The sequence below is a fragment of the Nomascus leucogenys genome, chromosome 4 (genome assembly GCF_006542625.1).
Source record: "Nomascus leucogenys isolate Asia chromosome 4, Asia_NLE_v1, whole genome shotgun sequence".
In the NCBI taxonomy this organism is placed as follows: Eukaryota; Metazoa; Chordata; class Mammalia; order Primates; family Hylobatidae; genus Nomascus; species Nomascus leucogenys.
This window is the reverse complement of record NC_044384.1, coordinates 143,182,066-143,205,676: the sequence shown is the minus strand read 5'-3', so window position 1 is coordinate 143,205,676 and position 23,611 is coordinate 143,182,066. Positions and strand designations below refer to the sequence as shown.

Here is a 23,611-nt window from a genome sequence, read left to right as displayed (position 1 = left end):
TGAGCCCAGGAGTTCAAGACCAGCCTAGACAACATGGCAAAACCTGGTCTCTACAAAAAATGTAAAAATTAGGCTTGGCGTGGTGGCTCACGCCTGTAATCCCAGCACTTTGGGAGGCTGAGGTAGGTGGATCACTTGAGGTCAGGAGTTCAAGACCAGGCTGGCCAACATGGTGAAACTCTGTCGCTACTAAAAATATTTTTTAAAAATTAGCCAGGCATGGTGGTGGGTGCCGAGGCTGAGGCAGGAGAATCGCTTGAACCCGAGAGATGGAGGTTGCAGTGAGCCGAGATTACGCCACTGCACTCCAACCTGCTGGGCGACAGAGCGAAACTCCGTCTCAAAAGATAAATAAATAATTAAATAAATGATGCTATAAACCTCATGCGAGGGAAGACTGCCCCAGGTACAGCTTGAAGAACCCTTGCTGTGAATAGGAGCCAAATGCAATAATTATGTTTGCAGCTTGCTTCATGTTAGCTAGTTGCAACTCCAGAGTGTAGCAGGTAGGAGAAAACTCACGGGGTTACTGTTTAATGTTGGTGGAAATATTCACATTAAAATACAACAGTTTATCACCTAAGGTATATTTTACCCCTCAAGTGCCCCCAGAACACTGTGATTATTGCACACCAATCGCACGCCCATAGCTAAGGCCTTGCCAAGGAGAAATCCCACAATCACCTGGCCTATTTGTAAACCTGGTTTATGACGTTTTGTAACAGGATATCTTGACAGCAGCATGAGGACATTTAACGAGACCAGAACATTCCCCACTGACTAACCGGATGGTTTGAGGGAACAGGATGCTGTGCTCAGCTTAATATTCTGCTGAACCGACCATTAGGCAGAAAATCCTTTGAGGCAATGCCTCTCATTGAATCCACTTCTCAGATTCCCGTCCACCTGCCTGCTTTGCAGTGCAGAGTAAAGTGGGACTTCCTCGACTCTCTTCAGGGACCAACGTGCTTGAGGCCATCATGAGGACATTCATTCTTTTTTTTTTTGAGAGAGTCTCGCTCTGTCGCCCAGGCTGGAATGCAGTGGTGTGATCTCAGCTCCCCACTGCAACCTCTGCCGACCAGGTTCAAGTCATTCTCCTGCCTCAGCCTCCTGAGTAGCTGGGATTACAGGCACGCGTCACCAGGCCCAGCTAATTTTTCTATTTTTGGTAGAGACAGGGTTTCACCATGTTGGCCACGCTGGTGTCGAACTCCTGACTTCAAGTGATCCATCTGCCTCGGCCTCCCAAAGCGCTGGTATTACAGGTGTGAGGCAACGTGCCTGGCAGAGGGCTTTCATTCTTGATGGACTGCTCCATAGCCTCAGAGACAGTCGGACTGCTTTCTTCAACCAGAGCGGAGCAGACGGGCAATTTCTGTATCCACCAGGCCAAATATTAGACCAACTCTTCAATGTACAGAGAGCATCACATTTCTTATATGCTAGAATATCTGTTGGTCTAAAATATAAATAAATAGTATTGTGGCCAGCCACAGTGGCTCACGCCTATAATTCCAGAGCTTTGTGGGGCTGAGGCAGGAGGTTCACTTGAGGTCAAGAGTTCGAGACCAGACTTGGCAACATAGGGAGACACCCCCACCACCACCTGCCGTCTCTACAAAAATTAAAATAATTAGCTGGGCATAGTAGTGTGGGCCTGTAGTCCCAACTACTTGGGAAGCTGATGTGGATGGATTGCTTGAGCCCAGGAGTTTGAGGCTGCAGTGGGTTATCACTGCATCACTGTACTCCAGCTAGACCTTGTCTCAAAAAAAAAAAAAAAAGTATTGCAATTGACATTACTTTACCATTTGAAAAGAGGGACAGACAAGAAAGGTATTTGGCATTTACCAAGGAATTACCCAGAATCCTCATCCCATCCTACCCCCACCCTTCCCCTAAAAGTGTATCTATATGTATTTATACCACAAAGAATACATCTATTTGGCTCTGGATCTAGATTGCTTGGGTTCAGTTACCTGATCTAGCATTTGCTCCTGATGACTCAGTGCAGAAAAGCTCTGTAACTCAGTTTCCCCAGCTGTAAAATGGGGAATGGCGCCTTTACTGGGCTGCCATGAGGGTAAAGGAGGTAACATATATTTATGAAGCATTCAGAAAAATTCATGACACATAGTAAGCTCTATATATTTGACCTTATTATTACTGTCAGTGCAATTATCATCATCTTGCTGTTTCCAATGGGTACGCTTTCTACATTCTCTTTCTTAAAGACCTCTAAATCCTTGGTATTCTCTCCACCACCACACAGAGCAGTGTCCTTGTAGTTTAGATTCTCAAAGACTTCATAGATCCAACAAGCATGACATTAACTAAGGGACAGTTTTCTTTCAGCGGATTGGAATCTAAAATGGCTTTTTTATTGTTATTATTTTTCAGAGAATTATAATGTGTTTCAACAAAGGCAGCCATGGCTTTGATAATGTTCTCATGGATATGAAGACCATATTCAGAGCTTTCGGGCCAGATTTCAAGAGGAATCGCCTGGCCAAGACTTTTAACGGCATCCACATCTACCCATTCATGTGTAAGCTCCTGGGAGTCACCCCCAAACCCACAACGGCTCCCTGGCAGTCACCCAGAAAATGCTCGTGAACTCTTACGACCAGCAGCCAGGTGAGATACAAAAGCAGCTGCCAGAAAACTGTCAGCACAGTCTGCTCTGTCCTGAGATAGAAAAGAATCAAAAAGGGGTCTCATGGTGGAGAGGAGGAAATTCAAGCAGAACAATCCTGTTTCCCAGCAGCTTTGGAACCCCAGGAACAAGATGCCAACAGCTCCAAACAGATAGCAGGGGAGATAGGGAATCCTTCGACCTGCTGGTAACATTTTACATAGTGCCTTTTAGGCAAAGCGAAGGCGCTCTATAGAGAAAGTCAGGCTGTAATCCTTCCGGTCCTCAGGAAATCACTGTGTACAGTCTGCCCCCAAGATGCCCCTTCCAGATAGGGAAATCAGCCCTCCTTCAATAGCACAGAAAGCTGTTCATAGGGGAGGAGCAAAACCCTGCTGTTCACTCGATGCTGAAAAAGGAGAGAGGAGAGTCTGAAACGAGACTGCAAATTCTCAAGACTTCAAACCCTTTCAATCTGGGTGATACAAAGGAAGAATAAAATCATCTCAGAATTTGCTGTTGCCTTCTTTTATGGGTTGTTTACAAACACTGGCTATCTTTCCTTTTGCCAGGAGAGACTTGGATACTGTCCAGTGATCTAAGGAGCGCTTAAAGCAATTACATGCAAAAAGGAGTAATGGGCTGGGCACAGTGGCTCATATGTGTAATCCCAGGACTTTGGGAGGACGAGGTAGGAGGATCACTTGGGGCCAGGAGCTTGAGACCAGCCTGGGCAACACAGAGAGATCCTGTCTCTACAGAAAATTAGCTGGGTGTAGTGTCACATGCCTGTAGTCCCAGCTACTGGGGAGGCTGAGGTGGGAGGATCGCTGGAACCCAGGAGTTTGAGGCTGCAGTGAGCTATGACTGTGCTATGCCACTACAATTCCTGCTTCTGAAAAAAAAAAAAAAAAGGAAAACAGGGGAGGGCAGGGGTGATATACATCCTTTCTCTCCTTGTAAGCCACTGCCCATGATCTCATTGTGAACATACAGGAAGCAGTCCCTTTTGTAGAAAACTAATTAAATGAATGACCAATTCACCAAATTAAGGAGGATTTTTCTTCTTTTTAAGTTTTGGAGTTTTGCTACAACCATTTTGTAGCCACTCCCCTGTCCCACATCGCATTGGGAGCCTGGGATAAGCTGCGTCTGACTGTCCGTTACTGATAAGCAGGACATCCCACAAACAGATTTTCAGCGAATTGGCTTTCAGCAAATTGATCATTTGACAAAGTGGTCATTAGGCAAATGGGTCATTTGGTGAAGAGGTCATTTAGTAAATCGGCTTTCAATGACTTGCCCTATGAGATTTCTCTAGAGTGAGCATTTTGTTGGGTTAAATGTACATTTCATTTCCATAATTAATACTCACTAGCGGCTAGATCGGAAACTTCCCAGGGAACCAGGAGCAGCCAGAACAGCCTCTTAATAATCAGACAATTAAAAACCCTCCGGTTTCTTAACAGGAGCAGAGGTACAGAGGGCATCTGCTCTGTAAGGCGCAGTGATGGGGCTCAGCATTGTCACAGGAGCTCTTGCGGTTCTGTTTGTTGCTAGTGTGACATACACAGCCATTCATCGGAAAAAGGACTGAGTGGTCTTTGGGTCTCCTGTAGTTGATCATCATATGTCATGATAACCCATGACAACTCCTTGCCACATGCCACGGGAGGTCCAGCACTCCAAGAACCCAGCAGCTAGGGCCGGCTTCATGGGCTTGCTACCTGGACAGTCCCACAGGGACACAGAAGAGTCCCCACTGTGGTTTAATAATCTGCCATCACCATGTTGAAATTCTTTATTTTTTAACAAGGGTGGCCAGGGATAGTGGCTCATGCCTGTAATCCTAGCACTTTGGGAGGCCAAGGCAGGCAGATGGTTTGAGCCCAAGGAGTTCGAGACCAGCCTGGGTAACACAGCAAGACCCCATCTCTACAGAAAATACAAAAATTAGCCAAGCGTGTAGTCCCAGCTATTTGGAGGCTGAGATGGGAAAATTACCTGAGCTCAGGGAGGTTGAGGCTGCAGGAGCTGAGATTGTACCACTGCACTCCAGCCTGGATGACACAGCGGGATCTTGTCTAAAAAAATAACCACAAGGCCGGGCTTGGTGGCTCATGCTTGTAATCCCAGCAATTTGGGACGCTGAGGCGGGCGGATCACTTGAGGTCAGGATTTTGAGATCAGCCCGGCCAACATGGTGAAACCCCATCTCTACTAAAAATACAAAAATTAGCTGGACAAGGTGGCGCATGCCTGTAATCCCAGCTACTCAGGAGGCTGAGGCAGGAGAATTGCTTGAACCTGGGAGGAGGAGGTTGCAGAGAGCCAAGGTCGCGCCATTGCACTTGGGCCTGGGGCACAAGAGTGAAACTCCATCTCCAAAAAAAAAAAAAAAACAACCACAACAGCAACGAGGGCCCCACACGTGGCTGAAAACAACAGAAATGTATTGTCTCGCAGGCCTGGATGCTAGAAGTCCAAAATCACGGTGTCGGCCAGGCTTCGCTTCCTCTGAAACATGTAAGAGAGAATCCTTCCTGCCTCTTCTGGCTTCTGGTGGCCACCGGCAATGCTTGGTGTTCCTTGTAGATGCATCGCTCCAATCTCTCCTCCCTCATCACATGGCTGCCTTCTCCCTGTGTCTCTGTCTTCACCTGACATTCTCCTCTTTTATTTTTTTGAGATGGAGTTTCCCTCTGTCACCCAGGCTGAAGTGAAGTTGCACAATGTTGGCTCACTGCAACCTCTGCCTCCTACGTTCAAGTGATTCTCCTGCCTCAGCCTCTTGAGTAGCTGGGATTACAGGCGCCCGCCACCACGCAGTGCTAATTTTGTATTTTTAGTAGAGATGGAGTTTCACCATGTTAGCCAGGCTGGTCTCGAACTCCTGACCTCAAGTGATCCTCCCACCTCACCCTCCCAAAGTGAGCTGAGATTACAGGCATGAGCCACCATGCGTGGCCCTCATTCTCTTCTTTTATAAGGACACCAGTCATTGTATCTGCCCCCTCATCAGCAGCCCCCAATCCAGTATGACTCATCGTTACTTGACTACATCTACAAACACCCTATTTCCAAATAAGGTCACATTCCTGGATACCGAGGATTAAGATTTCCAATTTTTTCCCTGACTCAATTTTTTTGAGTCAGGGCTTCCCTCTATCACCCAGGCTGGAGTACAGTTACGTGATTATAGCTCACTGCAGCCTCAAACTCCTGGGCTCAAGGGATCCCCTGACCTAGCCTTCCAAGTGGCTGAGACTACAGGCGCACACAACCATGCCCAACTTTTTTTTTTTTTTTTTTTGGTACAGATTAGGTCTCACTCTGTTGACCAGGCTGGTCTCCTGACCTCAAGCGATCCTCTTGCCTTGGCCTCCCAAAGCACTGGGATCACAGGTGTTATCCCATGCCTGGCCCTCTTTCTACATCTCAATCATTGTATTATTAGCCTGAGCTGCCCATATTCCTTATTCTGCCCATCCCTGACCAATCTCCTCCTTTAACATAACTTCCATCTCGATATCATGGGGCCTGCTGGGCACTGCAAACAGCCTAAGGAAAGTGGAAACTTTACTTAACCTTAAATTCTATTACAAAGTCCACATTGAACGTGATTTATATTTGAACTATAAAAATTTTCTGTAAGTTGAAACATGACCTATAAAAGTCTCTACAACCTGAAGCAATGTTTTAGAAATCAATTGGTCCTTTTCTGCAGAAACCATTAACCATAGGAGAGATAAAGGAAAAACTTCAGTGTACTGATTGAACTTCCATGCCCATAGCTTAATTTCTAAAAGGCAACCATTCCATACTGTTAAACTGCCTTAGGTTGCTATTACTGTTATTAAAGAGACCCTCAAAGCCAGACATTGAATCTTGACTGTAGTTCTTGCACATACACACACACACACTCTTGCAACTGAAACCACTCAGATTGTCCTAATGCTGCTCCCCATAGCAACACCACCTGGAATTTTATGTTTGGTTTTAAGCATCAGTCCTAATCTTCACTTGCACCCGAACACACCGCACCTGTGAGAGCCACGTGACATTAAAAAAACCCCTTCAGTGAGGTGGGGCATGGTGGCTCATGCCTGTAATCCCAGCCCTTTGGGAGGCCAAGGCAGATGGATCATGAGGTCAAGAGATTGAGACAATCCTGGCCAACATGGTGAAACCCTGTCTCTACTAAAAATACAAAAATTAGCTGGGCGTGGTGACGCATGCCTGTAGTTCCAGCTACTCAAGAGGCTGAGGCAGGAGAATCGCTTGAGCCTGGGAGGCAGAGGTTGCAGTGAGCCGAGATAGTGCCACTGCACTCCAGCCTGGCAACAGTGGGAGACTGAAACAAAAAAATCCCTTCAGTGCCTTGATCCTTCCAGATTCAGATCCAAGATAGATGACATTTGTCCATCATCAGAGCCCGCACACCAAGATAAAGATTTCTTCTGGTCAGGCGCAGTGGCTCACGCCTGTAATCCCAGCACTTTGGGAGGCAGAGGCAGGCAGATCACCTGAGGTCAGGAATTTGAGACCAGCCTGGCCAACGTGCTAAAACGCTGTCTCTACTGAAAATACAAAAATGGCCCGGCATGGTGGCTCACACCTGTAATCCCAGCTACTCGGGAAGCTGAGGCAGGAGAATCACTTGAACCCGGGAGGTGGAGGTTACAGCGAGCCGAGATCGCGCCATTGCACTCCAGCCTGGGCAATAAGAGAGCGAAACTCCGTCTCAAAAAAAAAAAAAAAAAAAGAAAGAAAGATTTCTTCTGTATGTATGGCTCAGCTCTGTGGTCCGCTAGCGTCCTTCCTCAATCTGCTTCCAATCTGTGGAATCAGGAAAGACTGAACCAGCCTCGATTTATTAATATTTTAGTATAACATAATACAGTGTTACTACGGCATTGTCCGTATATGCCCTTTTGCTCCTTGGAGGAAAGGCAATTAATAGCTATTATGTGAGTTAATAAAATAAGCCCAGGATTTATGAGTGTAACTAACCTGTTCCCATTGGTTTTCCTTGTCTCCTGCAGGCAGAGAGCTGATCAAAACAGCAAAAGCAAAGCAGTGCCCCTGGCCCAGTTCTGAAGCCAACCTTCTTTAACCACCCAGACCCATCCCTGGTTAGGACTTGCTTTGGATTCTCAGGTGATTCCATTTCAGGATACACGGACTGAGAGGGTGTATGCAACATCTCAGACCCAGAAACCGTTGATTCTGTCTAAAAACACAGCAATAACCACATCCCACCCTCTCGATTTAAATGAAAGTCTTTGGGGGAATAAAAGATGAACCTTTTTTTTTCTTTGTCAGATTTTGCGCTTATTTGGTTCTGGTGGGGAACAACAGCTATGAGAGAACAAGTGTATTCAATTAGAACTAATTCCCCTCTCATTCTCATAGCGGAGCAGGGCTCAGGTGCCTCTCATCTGAAAGAGGTAATAAGATTTAATCTGTCTCCTCATCTACCTGCTGCAAGTATACTTAACAAATTAGCTCTCGGGACTCTTCCAAATGGCGTTTTATGAGGCATTTGCTAAGGGAAACGTTTTAGACTTTGAACACAGTTCGGATTTCAGGAGCAGTACTGAAATCTGAACTGTGTTGCTAACTGCCCTGCCTTTCGACTCAAGAGACAGTAACTTTGAACTAAAATAATTATATTTTTGTTGTTTTCCACTCTGTCCCCAAGTCTATGTCACCACCACCCCTAATCCCACCCCGCAGGAGCTAACTCCCCCTTCCTGTCCCTGCAAGATCAAAACTCCTCCTGGAAGCCCCGCTAGCTCTGTCTGCTCTCCTTCGTGGCAGATATCGCTATTGTACTTTTATACTCATTTGTGTGGTAAGTACTTGAATGTCCACTTCTTCCAGGAGCCCCTGAGCCCCTGGAGGGCCTGGACCACACCCAGTTTTTCTCACTGTTACATCTGCCTTGCCAGGCACATGGTAGGCGCTTAATAAGTATTTGGCGAACGAATGGCTTGTTTGGTGACGGTCCAAAGGCTGGGGGACAGAGGGAAAGCTCCCTCCTGTCGGGCCCCAGACGGGTGGCGCTGATAGAGAGGAGGCAAGGATAAGGCCTCCAGGACCGAAGCGCGCACCCGTAAGGCCCCTGCCAAAAAGACCTTACTGAAGGCGGAGGAACTGCGAGAGTGCCTACTTTGGCCCAAGGCCTGACCCAACGATCCCAGGGAACCTCGCCCTAACCGGCCCCGCCTCCCGGGCCCCAAACCCGGACTCGGCCCCGTCCAAAGCTCCGGCTCCTAGGGCCCGCCCCTGGCCCCGCCTCGGTCGACCGTGGCCTCGCTACTGGGCCTGCCTCAAACCCTCCGCAGGTAACGCCTCCCGAACTTGAGCCACACTCCGATCCCCTCCTCAAACCCCTCCCCGTTTCCCACACCCTGGACCCCTCGCTCCGTCTCGGCCCCGCCCCAAGCCCAGCTCCGTCTCGGCCCCTGAGCCCAGCCCCGACCCGCCTCCCAGTCCCCGGGTCCCTCCCGACACCGGCCCCTCCCTAAGCTCCACCTCCCAGGGCCCGAGCAGCGCCTGGCCATGCCCCAGGGCCCGCCTGCTGAGCGTAGCCCGCAGCCCGGACTCGGCCCCACCTCCCGGACCCTGGGCCCCTCCCCACGTCGGCCCGTCCTAAGCTCCGCCTCCCAGAGTCCGCGCACCGCCTGTTCATGAGCTACGACGTAGTCAACGCCCCGCCCCGGCCCCGCCTCCTGAGCCCTCCTCTGGGTCTGGCCTTAGCCCCGCCCTAAGACCTGTCTCCTGGGCTCTGCTCTGAGTTCCGCCTCCTGAGATAAACGATAATCATCGTTTATCCCCGCCCTAATGCCCGCCTCCAGGACTCTTATCCTGCCCCCATGCAAGGCCCCGCCTCCAGGACGCCACCAACCTGGACGCTTCGGGAGCCCAGCTTCCAGGATCGCCCTATCCTGGCCCCGCCCAGGACCCGCCAACCTGGACTCTCCCCAGGACCTGCCCCAACGACGCTTCTCCTGGCCCTACCCCAGGCCTCGCCCTCAAGACGCTCATCCTGGCCCCACCCCAGGCCCCGCCCTCATAACGCTCTTCTTGGCCCCGCCCTAGAGTCCGCCCCCACGGGGCTCCTCCTGACCCTATCCCCGGGCCCCGCCCCCTGTCTGCCCCCGGGCACTGCCCTGGGCCCGCTCCCTCTTCAGTTCAGGCCCCGCTTGCACCCGGTCTCCCGGCAACGCTGCGGCCCCGCCCACGTCATGGCGCCCGAGGAGAACGCGGGGACCGAACTCTTGCTGCAGAGTTTCGAGCGCCGCTTCCTGGCTGCGCGCGCACTGCGCTCCTTCCCCTGGCAGGTGCGCAGCGGAGCGAGCGGAGACGCCCGCGGGGCTCGCTGGAGTCCAGGGGCGGACGGGGTGGGTCTCCGTGCTGAAGCCCCCGGCGCTCCCGCCACGTGAATGTCTGGGCTCCCGCGGGTCAGGGCCGCGCGACCCGGTCCCCGTCCCTGGGGCCTGCCCAGAGTCGCTCGCACCCCTCCTGCCCCGCGGGCTGGCGGCGGAAGCTGGGGGCGTCTCCACCGTCTTGGGGGGCAGAAGCGCGCTTGGTGTGGGGTACAGTTCACGATGATTTTCACGACTTTCTAAAGGCAATAATCGTTCTGGTCACTGGGACACAGCTGTCCTCGCCCATTCTAAAAAGTCAGCGCCCTCAGGACCGCGAGTAACCACGTCCTCCTGAGCGCGGTGACCAGGTCACAGGGTGTCCCTCGTGCCTCACTGTTCTCATCTATTTGTCGAGCACTGCACAGAATCGGCGGAGGCGCTGACGCCTGTGATGGAAGAGACAGAGAAGGGGGTGGCCTCTCGTCTCCCTGGTGACCTGCCATTCTCAGCACAGGCACATGGCAGGCAGCAGCCTCCCTTATGCCAGCAGAGGGGCTTAATGCACCCCGCCCCATTTGTAATTCATGTGCGGTGAGCTCACTGGGATGAGTCAGTTTGGATATATATTCCTCCCTGGGTCTGCCCCATTTTATGGGGTGTTGCTTAATGATTTGCGTTATTCCATTGACATAAAATATTTAACACTCAGAGATCATTCCTGGTCAGGAGAAATTTGTGCATTTTTAACCCAAAATAGAAACCTTCATAAAAGCATCACAGGTCTCCATTCAATATTGACTATAATTGTTCACATGCCCACACTGAATGCTAACTTAGGCTCACCCTCAGCACCCAAGAGGTGGGTACTATTATTATCACTTGCATTTGACCAGAGGGATTGTTTGATTAGGGTGAAGTGGTTGAGAGTTCAGACCCAGGAGACAGCCTGCCTGCTTCAAATCCTGGCCCAACCCCTGGCCCTGTGTGACCTTGGGCAAGTGACTGCATCTCTCTGTGCTATTGTTTTCTTATTAATAAAATGGGGGATGTAATGATACCTACCTCTTAGGGTTGTTGTCAGGGTTGAGTACAAAAGCCTGTGGATCAGTGCCTGGCTCATGGTAAATGCAGGTCGGTGTTAGCTACTGTTTTTATTCCGTCTCAAAATGTTTAATAAATGCCTTCCATGAGCCAGGCACCATGGATCAGCAGTGCCCATGACAGATGAGGCTCTGCTTGCATGGGAGATCCAGAGAATAAACAAATGAATAAACAAGAAAAGACCAGATGAGAGTGGCTTTAAAGCCAAGAAAACAGGGAAATGGTGAATGGAGCAACTGGAGAGAACAGTCACCAAAGTCGGGGAATCAGGGAAGCCTTCCCCAAAGAGGTGGCATTTGAACTGGGGCCTGAGTGGTGAAGCAGCTAGCCATGGGAAGGGCTTGGGGAACAGGATATGCAAAGGCCCTGTGGTGGAAACAAGCCGGCTGTGGTTGAGGAACAACAGCAAGGCAGCCAGTGTGGCTGGAGTGGAGTGAGCAGGGTGGGGAAGGGGTGAGGGAGAACAGGCCAGAGAGAGGGATTAGGACCAGGTCTCGTAGGGCCTTTTACGGCATAGAAGGAGCTCTGAAGCAATGAAGTGCCTTGCCCTGTGTCACATACCAGCCGAGACAGTCTGCCTAACTCGGGAGCCAAAGCTCGCTGCTGGGCTTGAGGCCCCTGTAAAAGGACAATGTAACCCAGGCTGGTATGGGCACATTCTGCATTTCCACTTAAACTCAGTTGGCAAGTCCATCAAAGCTTGGTGCCATGGCTGCCCCGGTAATTCCTGGCTGACCAGTGCAACCAGGGAGCTGGCCCATGACCCAGGTGGCAGCTAAGTAGCCAGGACTAATGTGGCCAAGAGTCAGTCTTCTAGCCTTCTTCCTGTGACTCATCCAGGTGCAGCCTGGGACATCTGAAGGTCAGGCTTTCAGCTGCTGTGGCTGCCACTTCCAACTGGCTCCACGTCCCCAGGGAGACATCACATAGTGCTTTGCCCCCACATTCTATTGCGTGTTTAATGTTCCTGGGAATGCGCCCTTGAGATTTCTCTCTCCCCTCCACACAGAGCTTAGAAGCAAAGTTAAGAGACTCATCAGATTGTGAGCTGCTGTGGGATATTTTGCAGAAGGTAAGAATCCCAGAGTCCCTGGGACTCATGACCCTGCCTCCTGAATCTGTCCGGAAGACCTGAGAGAAGAACCACAGGTGTGTTGTACCCTTTAAAAACACCCTTGTTCGAAGAACAAAACCATGGAGTCAGCACTGCAGGTGGGTGTCAGCACCTCCGACAGCTCCAGCGCTTTCGTTTTCTAAGACTTAGACAAAGACATCAGAATATACAAAAATCTGCATGAGAAGGGGGAATCTAGGGAATGTTTTTTAAACCATCCACAGCAAAAACAGAGATGACAGGTGCAAAACAGCTTCTAGCATTTGGTAGATGCTCAGAGACTTTCTTTTTTGCATTCATGAGGCCTGTCCTGCCCACTCCTGTCCATTCTAGACCTAAATGGGCCCTTGCTTTGCCCAGGGTGGGGCTTGGACTCAAGTGCATCTGAATGCAGGTGAGAGGCAGAATCACCACCCGGCCCAGCCACGGCCTGACCTTGGCCTTGAGGGCCAAGTGCAGATCACCCTGCATCCTGGGTCTTCACCTTCGAAGGGCCATGAGCCCTTCAGAAAAGACAAAGCAACAGACTCCCTCCCAGAATGAAGTGCACCAGAAGAATATGTTTCCATACAAACTCGGGGGAGGCAGACATCCTCCACCCCCACCCACCCAGCCCATCCGAGGAGCCCCGGTTAAGAATTCCTGTGCTAGAGGTGAACCAAGATTACCACGTGGAAAAGATGCAGCCACAGCAGGGAAGACTTTTGGGGCAATACAGTAGGTCAGGGCTTCAAGCATGAAGATACCTGAAGTTATCTCGCACCCTGCTCTGAGTTTCACCCTGAGCCTCACTCTCGTAGGTGGTGAAGCATGAAATGTAGGGAGAGCTGCTTTAAAATCCAGCACAAGGCTGGGTGCACTGGCTCACACCTGTAATCCCAGGACTTTGGGAAGCTGAGGGGGACGGATCACCTAAGGTCAGGAGTTCAAGACCGGCCTAGCCAACATGGCAAAAACCCATCTCTACTAAAAATACAAAAATTAGCTGGGCGTGGTGGTGCACGCCTATAGTCCCAGCTACTCGGGAGGCTGAGGCAGGAGAATCGCTTGAACCTGGGAGGTGGAGGCTGTGGTGAGCCAAGATCGGGCCACTGCACTCCAGCCTGGGCAACAGAGCGAGACTCTGTGTCAGAAAAAATGAAAAACCAGCACCAGCCTGAAGAGCCTGTGTATTGCGTGGGGTACTTTGCTGCCCTTGGGCAGAATCTGCATCCCTCCCAGCCAGCAGGCGCTACGGACCGTCTCCTCCCTCTCCCTCCAGGCTCCGGTTTTCCCACCGTCCCCACTCCTGCTGCACCAGTCCATCTGCCCTCCTTTGCAAGTGCCAGGCCGTGGCCACCTCAGAGCTTGCACCGGCTATTCCCACTGCCTGGAACTTGCTCGTCCTGCACTTGGCTTCTCTCAGCTTTAGCTGGAGTGTCACCCTGAGCGTCCCCTCCCCTCCATCCTGTCCCCAGGGACACATGCTCCAAGAGAGCAGTTGCCGAGTGGGCCTTCCCGCCTCTTCCATAGAGCCAGACAGTTGGCGACTGTCCTTACTGCAAAGCCTGGTTCACACTGGCTCCCCTGGGAGGGAGGTGGTTTGGGCCCTCATGCCCTGTGTTCCTGCTCAGAATGGGCGTTAGAAATGCTGCCATAGCCTGTGCCACTGCAGTGGAAGCATTTTTAGGAAATGGCTTATATCTTAAGACAAACTTCAGATGCGTGGGGCTGGAACGCTGTGTCAATCTACATCTTTGCTGAGGGATCGCGTAGCCTGGAGTTTGCCCTCTGCTGTGTTGGCTTGAAGCTCATAGGAGACTTAAGACGGGCTCTCGAGCAACCAACGTTCTGTCCTTTGCCATAGACTGTGAAGCATCCTGTGTGTGTGAAGCACCCGCTGTCAGTCAAGTATGCCCGGTGCTTTCTCTCAGAACTCATCAAAAAGGTCAGTTATGGGCAGTGTCCGCCCAGTAGCCGGACAGCATAGCCACCTGCGTGCTGGAGCCCCTGTCCTTCCCAGGCCCTGGGCCTGCTTTGCAAACCCCAGCAGGGCAGGGCCCTCCCCAGGCAACTGCCTGCAGCTGCGTGTGACCCATGGGAGACAGTGCAGGGCGGGAATAAGGGGAGGCCAGCGTCTCTCCCTCACTCTGCCTCCTGGGGTTTCCGAAGCAGCTGCTTCTCTGGGGCCCCCTCTCCTAGCATATGGATTCTCATTCCTACCAGGCTGGCCCAGCCCACAGCACTGGAACCCTCACCCACACCCTCTGTCCTGCCCACCAAAGGGGTTGGAGTTTCCTGCTCTTGTCCGTCTCTGGGTCTCTGGGTTGCCCCACGGGCCCCTGTTGGAAGGTTTAGCTCTTGCCATACCTTTGGAACTAGTTCCTCTGGTGAATTCTCTGCATTGATCCTGCTGGAACGAGCTCTTTCCTGACTGATACAGGATGCATTTTATTTTTTACTTATTTATTTATTTTTTTGAGACAGAGTCTCACTGTGTTGCTGAGGCTGGATTACCGTGGCACAATCTCGGCTCACTGAAACCTCTGCCTCCTGGGTTCAAGCAATTCTCGTCCCTAGCCTCCTAAGAAGCTGGGACTACAGGCACACGCAACCATGCCTGGCTAGTTTTTGTATTTTTAGTGGAGACAGAGTTTCACCATGTTGGCCAGGCTGGTCTCGAACTCCTGACCTCAGGTGATCTGCCTGCCTCGGGCTCCCAAAGTGCTGGGATTACAGGCATGAGCCACCGCACCTGGCCTGAAAGATGGGCCCAAACATGCAGGGTTTGACCTGAGGATGTCGAGAGGCCGTTCCTTAGTAGGCAGTAGCAGACCAGCTGAGTGAAGGGGCCACACTTTTAGCAAATAAACAATCCCCTGCTTCTCCAATACCTGCTTTCTCCCTGGTCCTCCCCAAAAGGGTGCATCTGTGGTCACCAGCAGGTCTGCCGTGTGCCACCAGGAGAGGGCATCAGTCACCCAGTGTAGCCTGCTGCTGCCCTGTGAATCCTAGGACGGGCCAGCTGTGGAGAAGCAGCCTGCTGACAGCCACAGCCTGCAGCATGGGCCGCCCTCACAGTTCTGCCTGGGCTCACTTAAGAGCACCTTTTGTTTTCCTCCTCTCTGTGTTTGATCCAAACACAGAGCTCTCTGTCATGGTCGTGTGGCAGCTCTCACGGAATCCTTGTCTCCTGCCCTAGACTACACCTAACCCTACCCTCTCAACACCTCTTGTTGAAGGCCCTCCCATCCAGGTTTCCCTGCCAAGTGGAATTATTTTTTTTTAGAGACAAGATCTCTGTTGCCCAGGCTGTCCTGGAACCCCTGGGCTCAAGCAGTCCACCCATGTCAGCCTCTAGAGTAGCTGGGACTATTCAGCACACACCACCACGCCCAACGAAGTGAATATTTTATATGCCAGCTGGCCGGTATTACACCATTCCATCCCAAATCTCCCCTCCAAACTTGTTGAAAATCATCTGGCCATTTTTAAAGATTAGAACGAAAGCAAACAAGCTCTGACTCTGTCTGCCCCCAGCACGAGGCTGTCCACATGGGGCCTTTGGATGAGCTGTACGAGGCGCTGGCGGAGACCTGATGGCCAAGGAGTCCACGCAGGGCCACCGGAGCTATTTACTGGTATGAGAAGGGCACCCTCCTCCCCCTCACAGCCCAGATACCCTTCCTGCACAGACAAAGTGAAAACGTGGGTGTGGGTTCAAATCCTGACCCACCCATTCTGCAGTCTTAGACATGAGGTCCGTTAACCTTCTTTAGCCTCAGTTTCCCTGTCTGTAAATCAAGCACTTCAATAACAATAGCATGTCTCGTGGGGTTGTTGGGCATTTGTCCAATAGGTAACACACACTACCTGCTTCACAAGGACCTGGTGCCCAGTCCTCAAAGAATACTTGACGGGGCCAGGCGCAGTGGCTCATGCTTGTAATCCCAGCACTTTGGGAGGCCGAGGTGGGTGGATCCGAGGTCAGGAGTTCGAGACCAGCCTGGCCAATATGGTGAAACCCTGTCTCTACTAAAGATACAAAAATTAGGCTGGGTGTGGTGGCTCATGCCTGTAATCCCAGCACCTTGGGATGCTGAGGTGGGTGGATCACCTGAGGTCAGGAGTTCAAGACCAGCCTGGCCAAAATGGTGAAACTCTGTCTTTACTAAAAATATAAAAATTAGCAGGGTGTGGCAATGGGCACCTGTAATCCCAGATACTCGGGAGGCTGAGGCAGGAGAATCTCTAGAACCCGGGAGGTGGAGGTTGTAGTGAGCCGAGATGACACCATTGCACTCCAGCCTGGGCAACAAGAATGAAACTCTGTCTCAAAAAAGAGTACAAAAATTAGCCGGACATGGTGGCACACGCCTGTAGTCGCAGCTACTTGGGCAGCTGAGGCAGGAGAATTGCTTGAACCCAGGAGGTGGAGGTTGCAGTGAGCCACGATCGTGCCAGTGATTCCAGCCTGGGTGACAGAGCTCAAAAAAAATAAGATAAAACATAGATACAGAAAACCACAAAGGAAAAACATAGCATATTGAATCATCACAAGGCAGCCACCCCTTCATAGCCACACCTGGCCCCTGGCCACCACTGACCTGTGCTCCATCACCAGAATTCTGTCGTCTCAGGAATGTTGGATGAATGGAATCCTGTGTGGCCTGAGATGAGTGTCTTTCACCCCCCGTGACACCCTTGAGGCCCGTGCAAGCTGTTGGCATGTCAACAGTTAGCTGCTTCTCATTGCTGAGTGGCGATTGGTCCTGTTGTGGTTTATTCAGCCATGTGGTGGATGACTACTTGTCTTCTAAGCCACTTGTTTTCTGATTGCTGGACTGAATGTCTCACTCTCTCTTGGTGCAGCCCTCGGGAGGCTCGGTCACACCCTCCAAGAGCACAGCCATCATCTCCCATGGCACCACGGGCCTGGTCACATGGGATGCCGCCCTCTACCTTGCAGAATGGACCATCGAGAACCCGGCAGCCTTCACTCACAGGTGACCTCGGGGCGCAGGGCAGGGCACTGAGGCAGGCTTACCCTGGTGCGGTCGCAGACACGGTCCCCTTTCCTCCCGCCAGGAATTGTCTTAGAGCTTGGCAGTGGTGCCGGCCTCACAGTCCTGGCCATCTGCAAGATGTGCCGCCCCCGGGCACACACTTTCAGCGACTGTCACAGCCGGGTCCTCAGGCAACTCCGAGGGAATGCCCTTCTCAGTGGCCTCTCATTAGAGGCAGACATCACTGCCAACTTAGACAGCCCTAGGGTGACAGTGGCCCAGCTGGACTGGGACGTCACAACGGTCCATCAGCTCTCTGCCTTCCAGCCAGATGTTGTCATTGCAGCAGGTAATGCCCAGCCCTGGGCACCCTGTGCAGGCGGTGTCCTTGCAGCTCTACCCAGCTCTTGGCTCTGGGAAAAGGGAACAATGGATGCTGTCGGGCATGGACATGATGGGGCTTCCAGAAGAGTTACTCTGGGCCTCCAGGGGGACATCAAAGGACAGGGGTGCCTCTTAAGGTGACCTTCAAGCCACAGCCCTCTTGTTGGAGACAGGCATACTCCCGTTACAGTCGTCACCACATGGCTGTGTCCCAGAGGCATGCCCTGTGTCCTTCAGAGACCACAGGAGGAAAACAAACACTTCTGGGACAAGGACAGGGCCCTTGAGAGAAGGTGGTGTTTGGCTGGGCCACCGAAAACCCCTCGCCCCTGCCAGCACACTCAGTCCCCTCTCTGGCCGAACAGAGCTCTGCCTGTGGTCCTGGGTCCCAGCCCTGAAAACCACAGGTCCAGCGGTGGCCAGGGACACAGGCCCACCCCTGCAAGCCAGCAGACCAATCGGCAGATGCCTGAAACACGAAGTTCACGGCAGGGTCAGGCTTTGTGTCATTCGAAGCCCTCTAGATAGGCCGAGAACCAGAGCTGGTTTTTTAAGGAACACCAGTGAGTCTGGAGATTTTTTTCTTTTGCTTCGGTCTTTTGCAGCTGTCTCTACTAAGGGTTCTCCTTTTACACCCAAGTAATTGCCTTTCCATCTAATGGCCCAAATGGTCAAATGGCATCTAATAGTCTCATATGACCGCTGCCTCTCTGGCCTCGCCCTGCTGCTCAGGTCAGCATGACCTGGAACTGTTCGCTGGTCCCTTTCAGTAACCTGAAGCTTTCACTGTAGACGTGCTGTATTGCCCAGAAGCCATCGTGCCGCTTGTCTGGGTCCTGCGGAGGCTGCCTGCCGGGAGCACCAGAGGGCTCCTGAGGTCTATGTGGCCTTCACTGTCCGCAACCCAGAGACGTGCCAGCTGTTCACCACCGAGCTGGGTGAGCCCCCACGCCCACCTGGGCCTGCATGGTCCCCGAGCTATCCCTGCAGGACTCCCATGGAAGTGAAAGAACTGGGCACCGGGGAAAAGCTAGGATGCTCCACACTCCCACACCATGCGGGGAACTCGGGCAGAGGCCAATGAGCAGGGTGGGCTTGGGGCGTGGGGGGCTTGCGGCAGGAGAAAGGCAGCTCAGCACAGGGAAGGAGGGTTATGGTGCAGCAGGTGCTTTTCTCAAGACAGGAATCAAAGTGTTAGGAACATGGCAGAAAGGTGACACCTGGAGACAAGGTGCAGGATGAGGAGTACTGCCCAGGTCACAGGGAAGTCACAGAACAGTAATTCGCTAGCAGGGGCATGGGGCGTGAAGAACAGAAGAAGACAGGAAGCGTTTCCGAGCCTCCAAAGAAGAAATCAGGGCCAACCACAGCTTCCAGGGTCACAGAACCAATTCATTCACCAGGCAGCACCACTGCCATCATTTCAGCTTCTGGCCACTGGGAGGCGCTGCTCGAAAGGGTTTGCCCTGAGACTCCGAGAAGAAGCTGCGGGAAGGACAGCAGGAGTCCTGGGGTTTTAGCCTCTGGCCCAGGAGTTATGTGTCCATAACCAAAGGGAGCACAGTCTGCACCCAGCTCTCATCCCATCAGAGCTGCTGCGACTCCCGCAGGTTCTTCCGGAACTGGTTTAGCTTGCCTGCAGGATCAGGAAAGTTTGAGAAAAGCATCTGCAAAATACTAAAGAGCAGAGCTTACCTCATTCCCTGTCCCCACCCCATCCCAGGTCACCACCTGGCTGACCCCAGGTCCCTGACCCAACAACAACCCCTCCCAAGTCCCTAACTCCCTCATTTGGACTTGAGACCCTTCACATCCCAGCAGCGCTCCGCCTCCAACGTTACATCATGCTTTCTGGAAACTTCCCTGTATGTCCCACTTTCCCACACTCGGTGCCCTGGAGCACCTTCCTGCCTCTACATGCTGTACGTTCCCCTGTGAGCACCCTCCTCTCGGCCTCTGGCCAACATAGTCCCACCCATCTGTGGGTAACAAGGGGGTGTCGGTGTTCTTTTCAGCCTTGCTAAATTGTCTGAATCAAGGATCACAAACTACAGCCTGCAGGCCAAATCCAGCCCACAGCCTGTGTTTGTAAATATTTTATTGGAACAAAGCCACACTCCCTAATCTACAGATCATCTGTGGCTACTTTCACACCACAACAGAGTAACATGGTTCTGACAGAGACTGGGGGCCCCAGTTTAAATGAATTCCGACCTGGACCTTTACTGAAAATCCTGCCATTCTGTTGGCAAGAATGATGTATTACTTTTTGCAAGAAACAAGTAACCTTTGCAGAATTCCACCCATCTTTCAAGGCTGGTCCCAGAATTCCCTTTGCCCGCCCACCTACCTGATCCTGATCACTTCCTAAACGGCAGCCTGGCCCACCCGGCTCCAGCATCACTTGTGGAGTGTCAGCTCCATAAATCCAGAGGGTAGGTGGGGGTGTGTCCTAACTTTCCCGAGCCTACTGTACCGAAACGGGACAGCAGAGTAGGCCAGCCTCTGTGACTTCTGCTCCCTCCCTAGCTTTTCCACCAGACCCCACATGGTCCCACCCTGGCTGTGGGAAGCAGGGTTCAGGGAGCGTGGCTCGGTGCCAGTCTCCAGAACCCTGCCCACCCTGGCGTGGTGGCAGACGTGGCTACCTGCAGCTGAGCTGCCAGTTCCTCTGAGTCCTCAAAGACCAGGCCGTTTTCTTCATGTTTCACCAGCTCATATAAACTGCAGAGAGAACCAAGGGAGCCTGAGAGCTGCCTGGAGAAGACACCAGACCCCTAGGGTGCCCACCTGGGCTCCCACCCACCCCACGCTCAAGCCAGGCTGGGGGTTGGAACAGGGGGTGTGGTTTCCGGGAGCTGGTTCTTAGATTTGGCATCTGAAGGGTATAAAGGCCTGGGGGGTGCACAGCAAAATGGCCAAACCGACTCGAGGAGGGAGTCTTAAGGAGGGTTTGCACCTTCTGTGCTGGATGCTCTTCAAGGGCTGAAGAATGATTTTTGCATGTTTTTCTTAATTCCATGGCCATGGAACAAATAAAGGCAACCCCCTGGGGACTGGTTCAGCACATAAAAGATGACTTTTCCAGGGCTCCAGATTTGATCCCGACATTCCCTAAGCTCAGCTCACACGAGGGGCTCGCATCCCTGAATCGCATCCAAGGGCCGGCTCCTGAGCAGGGGCCAAGGGCTCAGCTGCTGCTTCTAGAATCTCCACTAACGCCACCCTTCCAAACACCCGTCTATGCTGGGTGGAGTGAGGCCACAGCATGACACTCATTTAACTGATTCAAACCCACCACGTGAGCTTGGCCAAAAGGGACATGGTGGGAGAGAAGGAAACAAAGAAAACCCTGTAAGCCTGCAGGCAATTCCCACCAATCCTCCTCTAGGAGCAAAAGCCCCGTGTGGAGTTCTAGTATTTCAGATGCTTTTTTTTCATATTAGGTTGGTGCCAAAGTAATTGCCATTTTAATGGCAAAAACCATGATTACTTTTGTACCAACCTAAATATAACATGAGCTCTAAATGGAAGCAACTACTTCAGTGAGGCTCAGCCCAGCCACAGTAACCGCAGGGCTCCTCCTCATGGCCTCCAGTGTGTGCTGGACTGACCGAGGGGCAGGGCCTCACTGTGGGCAGCTCGCTCTGCACTGCTTCCCCCTCAGCGGTGGATCTGCGAAGCTATCCCCAGAAAGATTCGGGTTCTGCTCCCACCACTTGAAGTTCACGGCACACGCAGGCAAACAGCACCTGAACATGTCCACCACCTTCATGGGCAGGTCCAGGCCACTGGAGGACGTGTCCAGACAGACACCCAGGTCCCCCGACCCTGCTAGGCAAGAGGGGTGGGTCAGAGCGCTGGTCTCTGCCCTGGGAACACAAATCCTCCCAGCACAGTGAGGCAACATCCGCCGAGGGGAGTGAAAATCGGATAAGGCCCCCGACAGCCCTAAGCACAAGTGGCTTAAGCTGGCCAAGCTGCCACATGGCCTGGCTGGGACATCTGAAAATGTAAGCTGACACTTTTTCTACGTAACCACAATTTGGTTTTTTTGTTGTTGTTTTGTTTTGTTTTGAGACAGTCTCACTCTGTCACCCAGGCTGGAGTGCAGTGGCACAATCTCAGTTCACTGCAACCTCCAACTCCCAGGTTCACCTCCCGCCTGTAATCCCAGCATCTTGGGAGGCCAAGGCGGGCAGATCACCTGAGGTCAGGAGTTCAAGACCAGCCTGGCCAACATGGTGAAACCCCATCTCTACTAAAAAAAAATACAAAATTAGCAAAGTGTCACGGCAGGTGCCTGTAATCCCCAGCTACTCAGGAGGCTGAGGCAGGAGGATCGCTTGAACCCGGGAAGGCAGAGGTTGCAGTGAGCCAAGATTGCACCATTGCACTCCAGCCTGGGCTACAAGAGCAAAACTCCATCTCAAAATAATAATAATAATAATAATAAACCACAGCACACCCACCACAAACCAGCCGTCAGTGTGAAAATAAGGCCAAATAGCTTAACATTTCTAAACACTAGCTGGGGCCAGGCTTGATGGGTCACGCCTGGAATCCCAGCACTTAAGGAGGCCAAGGCGGTAGGATCACTTGAGGTCAGGAGTTCAAGACCAGCCTGGCCAACATGGTGAAACCCTGTCTCTACTAAAAATACAAAAATAAGCCAGGTGTTGTGGCGGGCTCCTGTAATCCTCTAATCTACTCGGGAGGCTGAGGTGGGAGAATCGCTTGAACCCAGGAGGCGGAGGTTGCATGAACTGAGATCGTGCACTCCAGCCTAGGCAACGGAGCGAGACCGTCTAAAACAAAGGCTAGCTGGAAAATCCTGCCCGGAAAAGGCCCTCAGCCTCCAACTGCTCTGCTCACTCGAAGCTGGAAGATGCGGCTCTAGAGATGCATCAGGACAAAGCCACGACTCCCCACTTGGAGAAATCAACGGGGAAAGAGACGGAGGCAAAGGAGAACCATCTCACTGGGAGAGGCGACGCTGTTTGACACATCGTCCCTGTACCTCCCAAAGCCACTGGCCTCCCACACCTGGGCAACAGTGGCCCCAGCCCCAGGCCCAGCCCTCCTGCAGGAAGGAAGAGGACTGAATGGAGGGCGTGGCAGGCGGAAAGGACGTGGCCTCCTCAAACCCCTTAGTAAAGGGCTTCTGGGGCCACCTGGCAGGGAGGGACTGGCACACCAGGAAGTAGCCTCCTCCCAGGAGTTCAGCCAGAGCCCAGGTCGTGTCCCCAAGTGGCCTCGAGAGCCACCTTTTCAGAAAAAGTACATCCCGCCCACCCCTCTTCCCCCTGCTTAAGGCCCCGCCTCCTCCCTGAGCCTCCTGCTGGCCTCTCACCTAGAAGCGGGGGTAGTCCTCGGCCCTCCAGCCAGGGGGTGCAGACCTGGATGTGCTGGAAATGCTTCTGGTGGATGAGGCGGCTGTAATACTCCCTCAGAGGCCCTTTGCCTTCACAGAGAAGAGCAGACACTGCCATGGACCCATCTCTGTCCCTGCCACATGGCCCCAGGCCCAAGACACTCCCCCCTAGGAGGGATGCCTTTCCCAGAAGCTCCACCCCTCAGCAGTTCCAGTCAGGCCCCATCCGGGCCCTTCCAGAAGCAACCCAGGAGCCCCCAGACCTGTAGGGGTGTGTGCACCCTGACCCCTGACACATAGCCCTGCACCTGGCAAGTGCAGGCAAAGTGAATCTTAGATACATTCGTTAATATTTTAAGCTTAAACTTCATACAGTTCAACGGAAATATCCCGTGACCTGAAGTTCTCATTTCCCTGCATTCCAGACAGGACATTTTCTTTCGTCCTTATCTCAGTAAGTACTGAGTACTGTGAGAGGAACAAGTCAGTCTCTTTTGTTTCTGATTCCCCAGAGCCTGTGTCTTGCTGGGCACATAGGAGATAGCAAGAGTCACAATCTATGTGAATTATTGAATTGACGCTTCCTCGGTTCACAAAAATTGGCTGTCATCAGTGTGACATCAGTATGACAGAGTGTGT

General features: G+C 52.3%; 2 protein-coding genes and 1 pseudogene across 2 annotated transcripts in view; 2 read left to right on the top strand and 1 right to left on the bottom strand.

The window, feature by feature from the left end:
• LOC115834834 (putative cuticle collagen 91) overlaps window positions 1–7,753 on the top strand; it is a 112,272-nt gene extending 104,519 nt beyond the window's left edge. The window contains 1 exon segment of the mRNA XM_030812410.1: window positions 7,684–7,753. Within this exon segment, the coding sequence (XP_030668270.1) occupies window positions 7,684–7,695 (12 nt within the window). The 3' untranslated portion in view covers window positions 7,696–7,753.
• Window positions 7,754–9,877: 2,124 nt separating this feature from the next.
• On the top strand, window positions 9,878–18,682 carry LOC100591083 (annotated as a pseudogene).
• Window positions 18,683–18,969: 287 nt separating this feature from the next.
• LOC100590745 (putative glycosyltransferase ALG1L2) lies at window positions 18,970–23,090 on the bottom strand. Its single transcript, XM_030810066.1, has 4 exons — window positions 22,952–23,090; window positions 21,315–21,429; window positions 20,247–20,322; window positions 18,970–19,275 (listed from the first exon to the last, which is right to left on the bottom strand). Exons 1-4 carry the CDS (start codon window positions 23,088–23,090, stop codon window positions 19,243–19,245), a joined length of 363 nt encoding a protein of 120 aa, XP_030665926.1. The 3' UTR covers window positions 18,970–19,242.
• Between the last annotated feature and the right edge of the window lie 521 nt (window positions 23,091–23,611).